This window comes from Typopeltis vanoorti, chromosome 7 (assembly GCF_054136105.1).
Source record: "Typopeltis vanoorti isolate ZY-2024b chromosome 7, IOZ_Tvanoo_1.0, whole genome shotgun sequence".
NCBI classification, from domain to species: domain Eukaryota; kingdom Metazoa; phylum Arthropoda; class Arachnida; order Uropygi; family Thelyphonidae; genus Typopeltis; species Typopeltis vanoorti.
In genome coordinates, this window is record NC_143555.1 from 132527968 (window position 1) to 132546414 (window position 18447).

At 36.6% G+C, this 18447-nt stretch overlaps 1 protein-coding gene across 1 annotated transcript in view; it reads right to left on the bottom strand.

Moving 5' to 3' along the window:
* Positions 1 to 3754: 3754 nt before the first annotated feature.
* The window catches only part of LOC150105077 (uncharacterized), a 252392-nt gene continuing 237699 nt past the window's right edge, over positions 3755 to 18447 (bottom strand). The window contains exon 8 of the mRNA XM_090395112.1: positions 3755 to 4156. Within this exon, the coding sequence (XP_090251238.1) occupies positions 3822 to 4156 (335 nt within the window). The 3' untranslated portion in view covers positions 3755 to 3821. The remainder of the gene's footprint in view (positions 4157 to 18447) is intronic.

Consider the following 18447-nt stretch of genomic DNA (forward strand, 5'->3'; position numbering starts at 1 on the left):
ATTAAACGTAAATTTTCAATAAATGCTGATTAACATCTATTAACTGCACATGCTGGACAATCCACATCATTCATCAAGAATTCCACAGATGTGGAACTCTTGACTTTGCTCCTAATATTACTGTTTGCTCCTCTCCTTTAGGCTTACAACAAGAACTGCTATCAAAACTTTATGTAATTAAATGGTTATGACTCTAACACATAATTGGCTCCTATGTTCCACTACCTGAAACCTCAAAAGTCTGCACTGCATAGCATTGATACTAAACAGTATCCTGTAGGATGAAGCTAGTCTTCTCCATAGAAGCAGAATGCAGAGGTTAGGCCAGAATATAAAAGGACTTTTGCAAAGTCCTTTTACACTGGCCACTTTGCAAAGCTGTAACTCAGAATGATTGTCTCTCTCTCTCTCTCTCTCCCAATATTTGGTGAGATTCTCATCTTATGTAAATATATGAAAATTAATTTCTTGATATGATTTCTCTAGCACATGCCAACTGTTTTTATTTGGTAAAACTGATTGTTGTGTTTACCTTGTATCAGTGGCGCACCCAGAGGGGGGGCCAAGGGGCCCGGGCACCTCCCAAAGAAAAGGAAAAAAACACTAGAAAATTTTCCAAAAATCTTTTCCTAATTAAAATTCATTTTTTTATGTATGTTGTGTCGTGTCTTCTATTTCTATACTACTTATGAATTAGTGATCACTGCAGATGCTCAGTCATAGGTCGTATGTGATACGTAATGTGTATTCGCAAATCGTCTACTCAACTCCTCCCTCCCCAGGTTAATTCCTGAGCGCCCAGCCCCCCTCCAAGATTAAATCCTCAGTGCGCCACTGCCTTGTATTGTTCTTTTTTATGCTTGTTGTTTCCACTAACATTGTATTATTAATTTCAGTATGAAATATTTGTTCTTTTCATTAGAGTTTATTACTGTGGTTATCATGTTATTTTTATATTTGATTATTATGCCACAGGTACTTTTATAGATTAGTCCCATCTGGAATGTAAAGAATTTTTATAAGGGCTTTTTCAAATGATTAGTCAGTCTCATTTAGATGGGAAGTAGGGGTTTCCCCACCCAGAAACTTGGTTTTTAATCCCACCAAACAAGCTAGAAAACAGGTATAGTAACAAACCAAAATATATTTACAGTATCAGTTAGGTGGTTATATGAGATTAGTGCAATGTGGAATAGCCACGCCACATGAGACATAATATTAATGGAGTGGGCCGAGTGGCACTTCCACCATAGTCCTGGGCGTATGAAAGCACCATGCAGTAATAATAAAATAAAATAATAACTGAAGTGAAATTGAATGATCATTGAGATTTAAGTTTTGACAAAACCCCAATCAAAACATTAAGATTTCTTCATTGTGAGGTTAAAATTTATTATTATTATCATCATTAGACCTCCATGGAGGTCCCAATATAATTTCTGCCTTCAGATGAGTACCATTCAGGCTTTTGTTAAGTGACAGTCTTAATGAAAACAGATTACTAGAATGGAAGTCTGCCCATTGATTCTTCCAGGTTAAATCTAAAAGTAATTTTATTATTATGAAAATAATGAAAATATGAGGTTCTTCCCACAAAACTATAATATGCAAAACAAATTGTAATAAAGATGTTGGAATTTTAAAGTAATAGGGCTACATTTTTACAAGTTGAATATATAAAATATTGCTTTTCTCTACAAATTACAGAAAACAAAGAACCAAAACATTGCTCATTAAAAGAGCATTGTTCTCATCATTATATTTGTCCTTGTTATATGATAGTTCCCTGCCCAAAAGAGAGAGATATCAGTGAACTAAAAAAAAAAAATTAAGTCCCTACATTTTCATACACTATTTCTCAACATAATCTTGCTCCCTTTCAGTACATTTTCTCCACTGAATAACAAGTTTTTCAATGCCATTTTAGTAAAATCCTTCAGATTGTATTTTAATTTTCTCACTCTGCTTTGACCTTATTTTCATTTCCAAATTTGATACCCTTGACAAATGGGTACCAGAAATAGGTATCCATCTCCCTACAACCCAGAAATGAATACCCATTTCTAGATTGTAGGGAGACTGTTCAACAATGATTAGATTTGAAGATTCGTATCTTCCCTAGCCTAGACCTGTCTCTCTGTCAACTTTCTGCTTATTTCCAAAATTAAAAACATATTTTAAGAGTTCATCATTTGACCTGTATATCATTTTAAAAATGATGTACAGGTCAAAGGTGAGAAAATGTTTGAAATAAACAAACAAAAACAAAAATCTGAGAAAAAACATCAGCAAAACCTGAGGAATTTTACTGATGCTTTTAAAAACTTGTTATGCAGTGTATTGAAAAGAAGGGAAACTGTGATGAGAAATAGTGTATAAAGTGAAAATAAAGTAGAGACTTTAAAAAAAAGATATTTTATGTTTTATTTTGCACTGATATCACTTTTTTGGGGTGAAAAACTATCACAATAGAGGTATTACTTTTGAAACCCCCCCCCCTACTTATTACTGTATGAAAAAAATTGCCTTGATACTGATATTGATGCAAAAAAATATTATATTTTGCCTCCCTTCATATTATAGTCTTAGTACAAAAATTGTATTAGAACAATGGAGGTAGTTTCAGATATAAGCTTACATTACTAATATGAGAAACTTAAGAGGATATTTAAATTAGCAACAAATAAGATAATGTTGGCCAAATAAAGGTGATTGTCTTGAACTATCTGTAAAACCTAGAAACTTCAAGACTGCTTCAGAGATTAGGAAACAAAAAGTTCATTAGAAAAATTCTGATTCAAAATATATTATAGTGGCAGTGAGGTTATTGCATTATAAAATTTTATATGACTATATTATCACAATTAATTGTATGATAAAAAAACTAAAATAGTGCATTTTAATTTTTTTTTCTTAAATAAATTTTAAATTAACTTCAAATATCATAATTATTCATTGCATTTAAAAATGTAGACAGTAACGGTTAAAGTAATTTTAAATTAAATACTATATTAACTTTTCATTAATCACCTAACCAGCCAAGTTGAATGAAATATATCAATCAACCAACTTACATTCTGTATCCATGTTTTGATTGATATCTAAGCACCTTATGGATGGTAGTGTGGTTAATATACATAATTATAAAAATTGGATACATTTTCTTAATAAGAAAAAAAAATCTTGACAAAGGAAAAATAATTTGGTTTAGGTGTTTTTAGTACTCTGTACTTTATGCATATTTGCAGAGCTAATATGTATAATGTACACACCCCAAAATAAAATAAAAGTTTAAACTGTCGCCACGAATGAAATTAATTTTTTTTTAAAATACAATAAAGTGATATTTTGGTGGAAATGCCTTAATTTATATTTAGTTTTATAATTTAATGAATATTATATTTATCAAATTCCCGTAAATAGACCAAAGTATCTTAATTTTCATTCTCTGGCATACTGACAACAACATTAGAAGTTTTCAATGAATTCACAGCTTCAAATGCAAGTTTAAAATATAACCTGAAATAATTTGACAATAAGGATATTCACTTTCAAAATAGGTCTACATTCCTATCAGTAAAACAGTGGCAACAATTTATTCACACATACAATTTGTATAGATATCAAAGAAAATGATGATATTTTAGTTTATGCTAAATATATAACCATTGTAGATTTAACATTGTTAAAACAATTACATTTAAAAAAATGAAATATACCATATTTTTAACAAAGAGTCTAGAATTTGTTAACATCATTTACATTTAATAACTTTACATCACAACAATAAAATATCTCAGTGTGTAATAATTTTTACATTATTAATCACTATTATCTTTAGTTAGATGCTCTTGGGTAATTTCAGAAATAGATGGAGGAGCTGTCCTTGCAAGATCTTCTGCATTGATGTATTCATGTTCATCGGTATCTGATGATTTAAATTCAATTTCAACACAGTATTCATGCTTTGACATATAACGCACAACTTTTTCTGGAGGATTAACATTTGTTACTGATACAGATCGCACAGTCGTGTGGGAAACTGTAGTTGCTGGCATTGTAAATTCAATATCAGCATACTGGTTAAATGTTTGTGGAATTTGATCGAAAGATGTTAATTCTAATCTCACTACAAGAAGCTGTGTTGTATAACCACCTGTAATATAAACAGAGATCCATTTTAGATATCCATAAGTAGTAGTAGTTCTTATACTTTTGTTTTAGTATTACTGATGTTCTTAATATTAGTTTTTTGACAATTCTAAAGTACTGACTCAATAATAAGTACAGGTGAGTAAATTAAGTGTAATTAACTGTCTTATGACTATATTATTAACTGACTATATTATTGTAAACCAAAGATGGAAATCAAGTATCCTAAACTGCAGATCCTTCTCTGCAGATTGTGGATCAGACCATAAGATAGTATTAGTAAACTTAAGAATAAAGTTAAAATCTGGAAGCACTTTTAGAGTCAAAAGGAGACTGAATGTAAAAAAACTACAAGACAACAATATTCTAAGAATATATCAACTAGAACTAGATAAAAACCTGAAGGAACTACCAAAACAGAATATAAACATCGAAGAACACTGGTGCAAATTAAAGGAAATAATATTAAATTCGGCAGAAAAAACAATAGGTTACACAGAAAGAGGAAGTAAAAAGGATTGGATCTCGAAAGAAGTAAAATGGTTAAGCGATCAAAGGAAAAGCATAAAACTAAAAGAGAACTATAACAGAAATGAATATAATAGATCAACCAGAGAAATTAGAAAACTAGTTAAAAGAGACAAGAATAACTAGTTAAAAGAGACAAGAATAACTGGTTAGAAGAAAAATGCAAAATGGCAGAAAAGCTATCAAAAGAAAATAACCTTCATGGATTATATAAACAAATAGACCAAATTAGTAAGACATGAACAACAAAAATTATAATGATCAAAAACAAAGAGGGACAACTAATTGAAAGTAAAACAAAAAGAATGGCCAGATGGGAAGAATACTTCAAAGATTTATATAATAAAAACAGCTCCCACCATATTACGATTCCAGCCACTGAAATGGAAGAGGAAACAAATATCTTTACCACAGAAATAATAGCACACAGCATAGAAAAACTCAAAACTAGAAATGCACCTGGCATTGATCAAATACATGCAGAATTCTTAAAACCAGGAAAGGAACAACTTTTGGAACCATTAAAAACATTATTTGAAAGGATCTACAAAAACGAAGCAGTGCCTACTGATTGGACCAAATCATTCATAACTCCTATATACAAAAAATGAGATAAAACAGAATGCAATAATTACAGAGGCATTAGCCTCCTCAGTATTCCTAGTACGATTTTTATGAAAGTACTCCAAAATCAAATTAAGCCATATATAGAACTGGCACTAGGAGAAGAACAAGCCGGTTTCAGACCAGGGTGAAGCACAGTTGATCAACTATTCACCTTAAGACAGCTAATAGAAAAGACACTAGAGTACAACCAAAGTTGCGACATAAATTTCGTAGACTTTTGTCAAGCATATGATTCAATCCATAGAAAAGAACTATGGAAAACTATGGAAGAATTTGGAATTCCCAACAAAACCATAAAAATAATAAAGAATCTGTATGAGAAATCTGAAAGTGCAGTACGAATGGAGAACACCTTAACCAACTGGTTCCACACAGAGAGCGGAGTAAGACAGGGATGCAATCTGTCACCAGACCTGTTCATTTTACATTGGAAGAAGCATCTAATAAGGCCTTAAACTCCAGAATCAAAATATATGGGAAAAATGTGACAAATTGTGCCACTTCATAAAGGAGGTGATCGAACTCAAGCATCAAACTATAGGCCTATCTGTGTGTCAGGTGTTGTGGTTAAGTTGTTGGAGAAGCTTGTGAGAACTAGGATCCAGAGTTGGGTTGACAACAATGGTATAATCTTTGATAGACAGCATGGATTTGCTAAAGGGAGGTCATGTTTTAGTAATCTACTTACTTATTACAATAAAGTGACTGCTTCCTTGGACAGAGGAGAAGGATACACAGTAATATACTTGGATTTCGCAAAGGCTTTTGATAGAGTACCTCATGATAAGTTGACAGTCAAACTAGAGCAGATGGGGTTGGATATTAGATTAGTGCATTGGATTGGAGACTGGCTATCTGATAGTTATCAACAAGTTGTGTATGGGGGTGCAATATCCAGGAAAAGGAAAGTCACTAGTGGAGTGCCTCAGGGATCTGTTTTAGGGCCATTACTATTTAACTTGTATATTAATGATATTGGCGAAGATTTGGATGGAGATATTCAGTTGTTTGCAGATGATGCAAAGTTGGGACGAACCATAAAGAGTAATGAAGATGTTGTGGCCTTGCAAGAAGACTTGAATCAATTGAGTGATTAGGCAAGCAAATGGGGATGTGAGTTCAATGTTGCAAAATGTAAGGTTTTAAAATTTGGAAAACAAAGATGGGATGCAGAATTTATGCTTGGTGAGAATATATTGTTGGAAGTAGAGGAAATAAGAGATCTGGGGGTGATAGTGGATAAGGACCTAAAATGCAGGGGACACATCGCCAAAATTGTGAAGACAACACAAAGACTACTGGGAATGATGTGGAGGACACTGACGTGTAGAAGTAGGGAAATTCTTGTTCCATTGTATAAGGCTTTGATTAGGCCACACATAGACTATTGTGCCCTGATTTGGTCACTTGGTTTTCAGAAGGATGAAGAGATGTTGGAGAGGGTCCAAAGGCGACTGACTAAGGTAGTTTCTGACCTCTGGAATGTCGAGTATGAGGAAAGATTGAAAAGATGTAATTTGCAGAGTCTAGTGGAGAGAAGGAAGAGGGGAGATATGATAGAGACCTACAAGTTGGTAAGGAGTTGTTATAGGATCAATGGTGGAGAAGTTCTATAGAGAATAGTGGGAGATCAGGGGAGAACCAGAGGTCATCCCTGGAAACTGTATAAAGAGGGTGTGAGTAGGGGAGTGAGAGGCAGGTTTTTTTCGTGCAGAATTGTGAGTGATTGGAATGCCTTGCCTGAGAGTGTGGTGTCTGCAAGAAGTTTAAATGTGTTTAAGACACGGTATGATGAGATGTGTGTGAGATAAAAGGACCTCCTAGATGAGTCTTTGACTCCATGAGGTCTTGTTTAATAATAATAAATAATAATAAAATTTAAAATTTGCAGATTACATTGCATTACTTGCAAGCACAGAAGAAAATCTACAGTGAATTTCTGATAAAATAAAGGAGGAGTGTATAAAATCTGGATTAAACATAAATATAGACAAAAAAAAAATTATGCAAATAGGAAAAAGAAGCACCAATCTGAAAATTGAAATTGATAGTAAGAATCTAGAGCAGGTAGAAAACTTCACCTACCTTGGAGGAGTTATTGAGTACAATGGTGAAATTATAAAAGATATAAACAGACGAATTAGTCAAGCATCCCAAACTTTTGGACAACTTAATAAAATATGGAAGTCAAGAGACATCAAACAAGTAACAAAAGTAAGAATCTATGAAACAACGGTCCTCCCAATACTCCTCTATGGAAATGAATGCTGGAATCTCAAAAGGCTGATGAGAAAAAATTATTAGTTACTGAAATGGGTTGGCTAAGAAGATTACTTGGAGTATCTCTGCTGGATCGATTAAGAAACGAAGACATAAGGAAATGACTAAAACAAGAAACACTAACAATAATAGACAAAATCCAAGAACGAAGACTGTGATGGTTTGGCCATGTAACCAGAATAGGAACAGAAAGACTACCATCTAAAGCCCTGAATACAACAATGGAAGGTAAAAGACCCAAATGACGGCCCAGAATTAGATGGATAGACAAAATAAAAAAGGACCTGAAAACCAAATCACAGCAAGTGACATCAAACTGGACAGAATTGTTCGGACTCTCCAGGGACATACAGAAGTGGAAAGAGTTCATTCGGCCTCATCATCATCATCCACATAGATGATGAAAGAGAGAAGAAGAGAAGAGAGAAGAACTGTCTTATGAGCTTTATAAGCCTTATATATGTGTGATGATTAATCCATAATCCATTAACTTCTATTAAACTCTTAGATGTAATTGCTATAGCTTGTGAGGTTACAAAACGTTTCCTCCAAGTTCTTAGAGTCTCATCATAGGAATGTGCAGAAACTGAAATATATGTGTCAAGGAATATGTAATCCTACTCATCCATAAAAGGATATATCCTATTTTATGCACCAAAATGGACACAGATTACATTGATTATCATAGCGATTTCAGTGAATTTTGTCTTTGTTACCAATTAATATCAATTACTGGTAAATAATAATAATGCAAAGATTTACCTCACTTCTTAGGAATATTCAAACTGTTTGTTAGGAAATTCCTGCATACATCATGACATATATACATACATATATTATTATTTTCCTGACCTCCATGGTCAGGAAAATAATAATATATGGAGTCACAAGACTTATTATAGGAGATCAACACAAAGTCTGTCATACTACTCCTTAACTCATCCACTGTCTACATGATCGTCACCCTCTCAGGCAATACATCCCATTCTCCTACCACTCTCCATGCAAAAACTTACTTCTTACCCTTTTTCTCACCACTCCCTTTTGCAACTTCCAGCGATGACTCCTTGTCCTTGCTTCTTCTTCTTCTCGTTCTACCATATGAAAAATCTCTTTAGTGTTAACACGATAATAACCCTTCAATAGTTTAAATGTCCATGCAGTTAGCCTAGTAGCTGTGTACTTCGCAACCATATGACTGGGGAAAGAGTGTCCCAGGTTCGATTCCTGTCTAAGATGTCAGGAATTTGAGGATCTTTCTCAGCCATAGCCAAGTTAGCTGGTCTTGGGCACAGGCAATAAGGTTTTTTCTGCCAATTTATCTGGCATTTTTCATCCCGCAAGCAGGCAAACCGGCTCTGTGAACACACACAGATCTACAGCCATAAATACTTAACCCCCCCATGAGGGGGCTCAACTTGCCCCAGTAGGGACAGGAGAGAAAAAGGGAGGAAACTCCATACAAATAAATAAATAGCTTAAATGCCTTGATCATATCCTCCCCTTTGTCTTCTATCCACCAAACCCTGCAGTCTGCATGCCCTCAGCTTGTCCTCATAATCAACAGTGTACAGTCCTGATATCATTTTTGTTATCTGTCTCTGCACCCTCTCCAAGGTTACTTCATCCCCTTCAAATCCTAGTGACCAGATCTGAGCACAGAAATCCAGATATGGTCTGATCAAAGCTTTATACAATAGGTCAATGTCCTCCTCAACACCTGAAATTTCCTCAGATGTCTTCACACCTTTGAAATATGTGTCCTCAGAACTTCAAATCTCTATCCACAATCACCCCGAGATCCCTTGCTTCTCCATGTCTTCCAGAATAACCCCACCAAGTGAGTATGAAATATCCCATCTGTGGATCTCAAAATTTAAAACCTTAAATTTAGTTGCATTAAAGTGACATCCCCATTTGTTTGTCCACCTTTTCAGCCTATTCAAATCCTTTAGAAGAGCCAAAACATCAGCACTATTACTAATAACCTTCCAAAGCTCCACATCTGCAAACAACTGAACATCTCCCTGTAGTTCTGTGACAATATCACTGACATAAAGATTGAACACCAATCACGGAACCCTGTGGACCTCTAGTTGTAACCTTCCAACTCTCTGATACTGCTCCCCCATATACAACTCTTTATCTACTAGAGAGCTAATCACCAATCCAATCTAATCCACTGACCTGATATCCAAATCCATATGTTGCAACTTAAAAATCAACCTGACCTGTGAAAACCTGTCAAATGCCTTTGAAAAATCCCAAAAAAATGACAGTGTATACCTTACCCTCATCCATTGCTCTTGTTACTCTATTATAAAAAGTTACCAGATTACTAAAACAAGAGCGTACACTTTAACAAATCCATGCTGGCCTGCATGAATAATATTGTTCTCATCTATCCAGTTCTTATTATTATTATTATTGCCGTCGGTATTATTATTGAAGTCGCCACTAGAGGGAATCATAGTGTGTAGTGTTCATGAAAGCTCCTGATAAGATAAGTGTTATTTTCAGTTATCGTTGATAAATTTACTTTAATATTGCGTAGTTTTGTTTGCCTTGCATATCTTAGTGCGTCTGTTTGTATGTATTTGGTGTTTTATAATTTATAATTTGATAAAATACGTTACAAGTAAGTATGGCTCCAGTACGAAGGAAAATGGCAACCAGTAATGATGGTTCGCTATCTTCTTTCAAGAACGGTAATATAAAGGAGATGATTCAGTGTACTATCTGCGAAATGTACGCTTTGCTGAGTGCGGTTGGAGTGTGGTTAGATGATAATAAAGGAGTGAATGTGTGTAGAAAATGTAGGGAGAATGAGAAATTGAAGTTTATTTCGGATCGTGAGTGTGATATTTTTGTCAAACTTCAGAATGAAGAAAATAGGGATATGACAAGAAACTCCGAGGTTGTCCAGAGAATTGTGAGAGTATGAATGTAGAAAGTGTGAATGATAGTATTAATGGTTTTACAGAGAATAAAAAAGATCAGATAGATGCAACGAGTGAGATTGCATTGTTGAATGGTGCGATACAAAGGGCAAAACAGCAGCTAGAGCGTATGAGCAAAAGTCGACTGAATGAACCAGCCAATAATAAAAAGTATGACAGGAAAAATAGGCGTATGAGTGTGAACATGAACAAAATGAAGGATAGAGTGCTGTATGGAGACTCGTTAGTATGAGGTGTGTTAGTAGAGGATTTGACAAAATCGTACCAACCTGGTGCGACCATAAAGGATGTAACTGAGTCTATTAGAGAGCAAAAGGAAAGGGTGAAAGAAATGATTGTTGTGGCAGATAAGAATGATTTGAAAGGAGATAAAATGGAAATGATAGAAGACTTGGATGAATTGTTTGAGGTAGCAAAAGAAAAGAGTGAGAGAGTTAGAATGATTAGTCTTTTGCCACAGTATGACAGTGAAATATTTAAAAGGAGGGCCATAATTGCGAATGACTTTATGCAACTATGGTGGAATTTGTGGATGTGTGGAGTGAGTTCGATGGGCGAAAGGATCTATATAAGATGGATGGCTTGCATTCGAATGGTTACGGTGTAAGGAGACTTGAGAAAGTGTTGCTGAATGTAGTGGATGTGCAAATTCAGGGAAACTAGATTTATTAAGGGGGGGGGTAGATATACAGTCCTTAGGGAGGCAGTTGAATATATGAATGAATATAATATGCCCGAGCGAATAAGGACAACAAATCAGAGTGAGACAGTTAACATAAGGCATCAAGGTAGGGTTGGGACAAATGGGGGTCTTAAATTCAGGTACACTACTGCTAGGAGTATTAAGAACAAGAAGGAAGAGTTTTTGGCCATGGTTGGCACTGCCAGACCACAGGTTATTGGTATTAGTGAATCATGGCTGACCTTAGATGATATAGCTAGTGGGACTGAATGTGATGGATATAGTGTGTTCAGGAATGACAGGGAGAATAAAATGGGGGGAGTATTGTTGATGATAGCTGATGAGCTACAGCCAAGGAGAATAGAAGTTGAATTGCAGGATAAAGAAAAGAGCACATTTGAGGCCATTTGGTGTGAGATTGTGGCTAGCAGAACTAAATATACAATTGGGTGCTGCTATAGGCCAGATGATGGAAAAGATGGTGGTGGTGACAGTATGCACAAGCAAATAGAAGAAATGAGTGGAAGGAGGGTAATTATTATGGGAGATTTCAACTATGGTCGCATTGATTGGAGTGAGGAGAGGACACACGGGAGGAAGGAATTGGATTTTATGCGGTTATTAAGGGATAACTATCTGCGATAGCATGTAATGGAAAATACTAGGGGTCAGAGAGTGACCTAGTAATTACATCTGAGGATTTGGCTGTAACAAATATGACCACATTGCCACCAATTGGTGAGAGTGATCATAGGGTCTTGACTTGGGAGGTGACTAAAGGTGTGGAATTTTCAATTAAGACAGGGTACATGATGTGGAATTATCGGGCTGGAAAGTATGACAAGCTTAGGAGTTTGATTGGTTCAGTGCCATGGCATGTACAACTGCAAGGACTAGAAGTTAATAGTGCATGGGAGGCAGTTAAGAAGTGTTTGCATGAAGCAATGGCTGACTGTATAACTAGAGTCCGAATAATAAATCAAGTAGGGGTTAAAAGGATGAATAACACCATTAAGCTTGAGCTGCAAAAAAAGAAACAACTATGGAGAGAATTTAAGGAGAAAGGTGACCAGCAGGCACATGAACGGTATAAAGCACAGGCCAGAAGGGTAACGAGTGTGGTAAGAAAAGCAAAAAAGGATTACGAAAGAACATTGGCCATGCAGGCTAAAGAGAATACTAAACAGTTTTTTAGATATGTAGCAAGTAAAAGGAAAAATGTACATGGCATAATGATTTTAAAGAATGCTGATGGTAGGGAGGTAACTGAATCAGTTGATATAGTTGAGTTACTGAGTGAGCACTTTGCAAGTATATATCAACCAGGTGGTGACATTGCAGAAACGAATAAACCAGTAGATTATACGGGAATTGTGGTGAATGAAGTGGAGGTGAGTAGTCTATTGCATAACCTCAATGTTAATACATCCGTGGGATTGGATGGTATACCAGCTCGTGTCGTACGAGAAGCAGCTAAAGAATTGTCAGTACCCTTGACCATTTTGTTTAATTTGAGTCTTAGGTCTGGGTTAGTACTGAGGGGGTGGAAAGAGGGGGAAAATAGTTCCACTGCATAAAGGTGGTTCCAAGACTGCTGTTGTAAATTACCGACCGATTAGCATATCAGGAATCATTGTCAAGGTCTTAGAGAAATTAGTCAAGAAAGGAATACAGGATTGGATAGATGAAAATGGGATATTGTATGGGGGACAACATGGTTTCGTGAAGGGTAGATCATGCCTCAGTAACTTGCTCATGTTTTATAACACAGTGACGGCTGAACTGGACAGAGGTAATGGGTTTACAGTGATACTACTGGACCTTGCCAAGGCCTTTGACAGGATGCCACATGGAACCCTAATCAGTAAACTGGAGCAGATGGGGATAGATATAGGGTTGGTGAGATGGATAGGAGGGTGGTTGATGGAGAGATACCAGAGAGTGGTTTATTCAGGAGTGGAGTCTAAAAAACGGCTTGTGACTAGTGGTGTGCCGCAGGGCTCTGTTCTTGGACCACTGCTTTTCAATTTGTTCATCAATTATATTGGCAAGGATTTGAGAGGAAGTGTTCACTTGTTTGCTGATGATGCAAAGTTGGGTAGAGCAATTGTGAGTGCACAGGATGTCAAAATTTTACAGGATGATTTGGATAGTTTGGAGGACTGGGCTAGGAAAAATGGATGTCAGTTTAATGTGGCAAAGTGTAAGGTTATGCACTTTGGGGTGAAAAGAATAGCAGCAGTATATCGTATTGGTGGAATTGTACTCCAGGAGATTGATGGGGCCAGGGATTTGGGAGTGTTGGTGGATAGGGAATTGAAGTTTATTTTGCACATTGCAAAAGTGACTAAATCAGCTCATCAAATCACTTGGCTTCTGAAAAATACTTTAACATGCAGAGACAAACAAGTTGTTGTTCCTCTGTATCGAGCCTTGATAAGAGCTCATCTGGACTACTGTGCCCAGTTATGGGTACCAGGGTTTCTTCGTGATGGGGAGGAAGTGGAGAGGATCCAGAGACAAGTGACCAAGATGATAGCAGGTCTGTGGAATAAACTTTATGAGAATAGGTTGAAGATTTGTGGGTTGCAGAGATTGGACGATAGGCAAAGGAGGGGTGATATGATTGAGACATTCAAATTACTGAAGGGTTTCTATAAGATTGATCCAGGAGATATTTTTGAAAATATGACTGGTGGTGGGAGGACTAGGGGCCATGCATGGAAGCTGGGCAAGAGCGTGGTTGACAAGGGTGTTAGAGCTAGGTTTTTTACTTGGAGAGTGGTGAATGAGTGGAATAAGCTTCCAGAGTCTGTTGTGGGTGCTACGACCATGAATGAGCTCAAGGCAAAGTATGATAGATACTGTGTCAATGTCGAATAGTTGTTCTTGACATGATGTTAGGGCCTCCCTCGATGAGTCTGTTAACTCCTTGGAGTTGCCCGGAACAATAATAATAATAATAATAATGCTGGCCTGCATGAATAATATTGTTCTCATCTATCCAGTTCTGTATACAAGCTCTTACCGATTTCTCCAAAATCTTAACAACTACAGAAGAAATACAAACCACCCTTATTCAATGGTATTATCTTACCTTCCTTTCACTCTCCAGGAACCTGTCCCATTGCAAGACATTCATTAAACAGCCAAGCTAATGCCACGGTCAATTCTATAGCACATTTCCATAAAACACGTGAAATTCTATGTCCCCTGCATTATTAACATTTAGCATATTCAGTATTCAGAGATACATCCTATTCCTTTACTTCATCACTGGGTGTTGAATTGTCATGAAATACCTCCTTGTGGTGTACCTGGGTGACGTCTTTGGAGGCTAAACTTTCACGATTATTGGGAGCCGAACCTGTCATTTTTTTGACTTCCCGGCTAATATGTGCAAATTGAAAGGAAATTGTAACAGGAAGAAAAGAAGTAGACCTTTTCAAAAAGGTTTCCAAACTGACCAAAAAATAATGGAAACTGAATTCACCCTACGGATACTGCAAATTAATATAGAGGGTGCCTCCTGAGCCAAAAGTGAACTACTTGAGAAAATCTGCAGGATAAATAACATTGATGTAATCTCTGTCCAGGAACTACATATCAGCAAAGAAGATGAGATTACCACAAAAGTTCCTGTCACCAATATATGGTTCTGCTGTATACGTGCAAGAGAACATGGAAAACTGCAAAATACTATCATTTTCTAATCATAATAACCTTGAGATCATCACAGCAAAGGCAGCTGGCACAACCATAGTGTCAGTTTATAAACCACCAAAACAAACTTGGTCTATCCCAGCTCTTCCTGCTCACCAACATCCAGCAGTATATAGGAGATTTTAACAGTCAACACTACTCCTCTGGCTATTGTAGAAATGATATCAATGGCACTAGACTGATGGAAGGCTGAAAGCCTTGGGCTATCACTGGTTTTGGATGCAAAAGATTCTGGAACCTTTAAATCGGGTAGATGGAAGACAGACTCAACCCCTGACCTCTGCTTTGTCACTTGTAATGCTGAGGATAATCCTTTACCCACTGATAGGAAAGTACTTGAAAACTTTCCAGGATCTCAACATAGACCTGTTATAGTCACTATTAGGAACACAAATCCTGATTATATAATCTGTGGAAAAACCAAGATGGAATTTTCGCAAAGCTAACTGGGAACAGTACTCTAAACAAATTGAATCTAACATCCGTTGGGTCCAACCTGAAGTTGAAAATTACAAACGTTTTGTAGGAGTATCGATAGGTGTTGCAAAACGATGTATATCAAGAGGTTTTCGGAAATAGTACACCCCATGCTGGACTCCTGAAACTGAGGAACTATTCAAAAAATACATAAAAGATCCAGATCCTGAAATCGGAAAAAAAATTTTAGAAATACTTAATGAACAATGATGCCAATGTTGGAAAACCACAATCAAAAATTTACACTTCATCCCCCTCTAGCCACAAGGCTTGGGCCTTACTATGAAAACTTGGAACTGCATCAGTTTCTAAGTAGAAAGAAGTCATGGAGATCACCCCTAAAGACATAGCAACTACAATCCAGCAAACATCTAAGATTAGTGCATCCTATTCTATAGAAATTAGGACCAAATATATCCATGTTTATAGAAGTGTCAAACAAAATAACCCACCTCTCAATGCCATTCACTGAAAACGAACTGATTCAAGCAATTAAATCACTGAAAAATAACAAAGCAGCAGGCCTGGATGGTATATAGCCTGAGTTCATTAAAATTCTTGGAAGTAATGCTCGTAAGTGACCCTTGCAGTTTTTCTGTAAAATTCTAGAAAGTGGGAACATCCCAAAGGAATTCCTGAGGAGCAAAGTTATAGCCATTCTAATACCTAGAAAAGATATCACTGATGCAGCAAAACTATCGACCAATATCTTTACTAAGTATTCCCTATAAACTTTTTTTTGAACAATTACTCTATAATCGAATTTACTCATTGATTAATGCCATAGTACCAAATGAAGAAGCTAGATTCAGAGACTCTCACAGCTGCTGTGATCAAGTACTTGCCCTTACTACACATACACATACAGAAGCTGGTTTTCAAAAAAGGCCTTAAAACCTCAGTAGCATTCATAGATCTGTCTGCTGCTTACGACACAGTTTAGGTGAATGGATTCATATTGAAATTTGCAACTGTAGTACAAGACCCAAAGATGATTAACATCCTAAAGCACATGACATCAAAACGCAAATTCAACGTACAACTGAATGGTAAAAATAGTCCCTTTAAAGTACTAAAAATGGGCTACCACAGGGCTCTGTGCTAGCTCCGCTCCTCTTTAATTTATACATTAGTACATGCCACAAACCTCATCCTGAAAGTTCCCATACGCAGACGATCTGGCATTGACGACTCAGGCTAAACACCTGAAAGAGGCCGAGACTGCGCTCAGTTCTGACCTTGAAGTTCTGTACAACTATTACACCAAATGGTGTCTCTGCTCAAATCCCTCTAACAATGAAGTTTGCACATTTCACTTGAACAATCATCAAGCTGATAAACGGCTGATGGTCTTATTCAAAGGAAGGAGAATCTTTGAAGAACAACCCCAACCCAAAATATCTTGGAGTCACCTTAGATCGCTGTTTAACCTTCAGAAAACACCTGGAAAATGTCTGCCAAAAGCTAAAAACTAGGAATAATATCATCAGGAAGCTTGTGTGTGTTTGGGCTGTGTAGTATGAGGTAACATTTTAAAATCTGATGCCCATGCCCTAGTGTACTCTTGTGCAGAATACTATGCTGGAGTGTAGTATTTGAGTTACCATATCAGTAAGGTCGATGTGCAACTTAACAATACCATTAGAATTATCATTAAAGTCTATGCCTAGGGTTCGTATACGTCCCGTATTTTATGGGATTGTCCCTTATTATAAGTTTAACAACAATATCGGGACGCTTATTCTGCGTCCCGATAAAACTCTTCGGGACGCAGAATTGTCCCATAATTGGTGGATTTGTGTTTAACATTCCCATACTTAAACATAAAACATGTAATTGCCAAGAAATCGATATTAGTTATTTCATAAAATTTTCTTATCAATTGACAATACTGACAAGTTGCAAGAATAGTGCAACTAGCGGATGTTGTAATAACTACGCACGGCTTATTTGATATGACACAGATCTGTTATGAAACGTAATTAGATTTATTATTTTATTATTATAATTATTACCCCAAGACCACATGGAGTCAAAGACTCATCTGGGAGGTCCTTTTATCACACACACATCTCATCATACTGTGTCTTAAACACACTCAAACTCCTTGCAGACACCACACTCTCAGGCAAGGCATTCCAATCATTCACAACTCTGCACGAAAAAACCTGCCTCTCACTCCCCTACTCACACCCTTTTTATACAGCTGCCAGGGATGACCTCTGGTTCTCCCCTGATCTCCCACTATTCTCTGTAGAACTTCTCCACCATTGATCTTATAACAACTCCTTACGAACTTGTAGGTCTCTATCATATCTCCCCTCTTCCTCCTCTCCACTAGACGCTGCAAATTAATTCTTCTCAATCTTTCCTCATACTCAACATTCCAGAGGTCAGAAACTACCTTAGTCAGTCGCCTATGGACCCTTTCCAACATCTCTTCATCCTTCTGAAAACCCGGTGACCAAATCTGGGTACAATAGTCCATGTGTGGCCTAATCAAAGCCTTATACAACGGAACAAGAATCTCCCTACTTCTACACGTCAGTGTCCTCTGCATCATTCCCAGAAACCTTTGTGTTGTCTTCACAATTTTGGGGATGTGTCCCCTAAATTTTAGATCCTTATCCACTATCACACCCAGATCTCTTATTTCCTCTACCTCCAACAATATATTTTCACCAAGCATAAATTCTGCATTCCATATTTGTTTTCCAAATTTTAAAACCTTACATTTTGCAACATTGAACTCACATCCCAATATCCGTGCCCAATCACTCAATTTAATCAAGTCTTCTTGCAAGGCCACAACATCTTCACTACTCTTTATGGTTCGTCCCAACTTTGCATCATCTGCAACCAACTGAATATCTCCATCCAAATCTTCGCCAATATCATTAATATACAAGTTAAATAGTAATGGCCCTAAAACAGACCCCTGAGGCACTCCACAAATGACTTTCCTTTTCCTGGATATCGCACCCCCATACACAACTTGTTGATGCCTATCAGATAGCC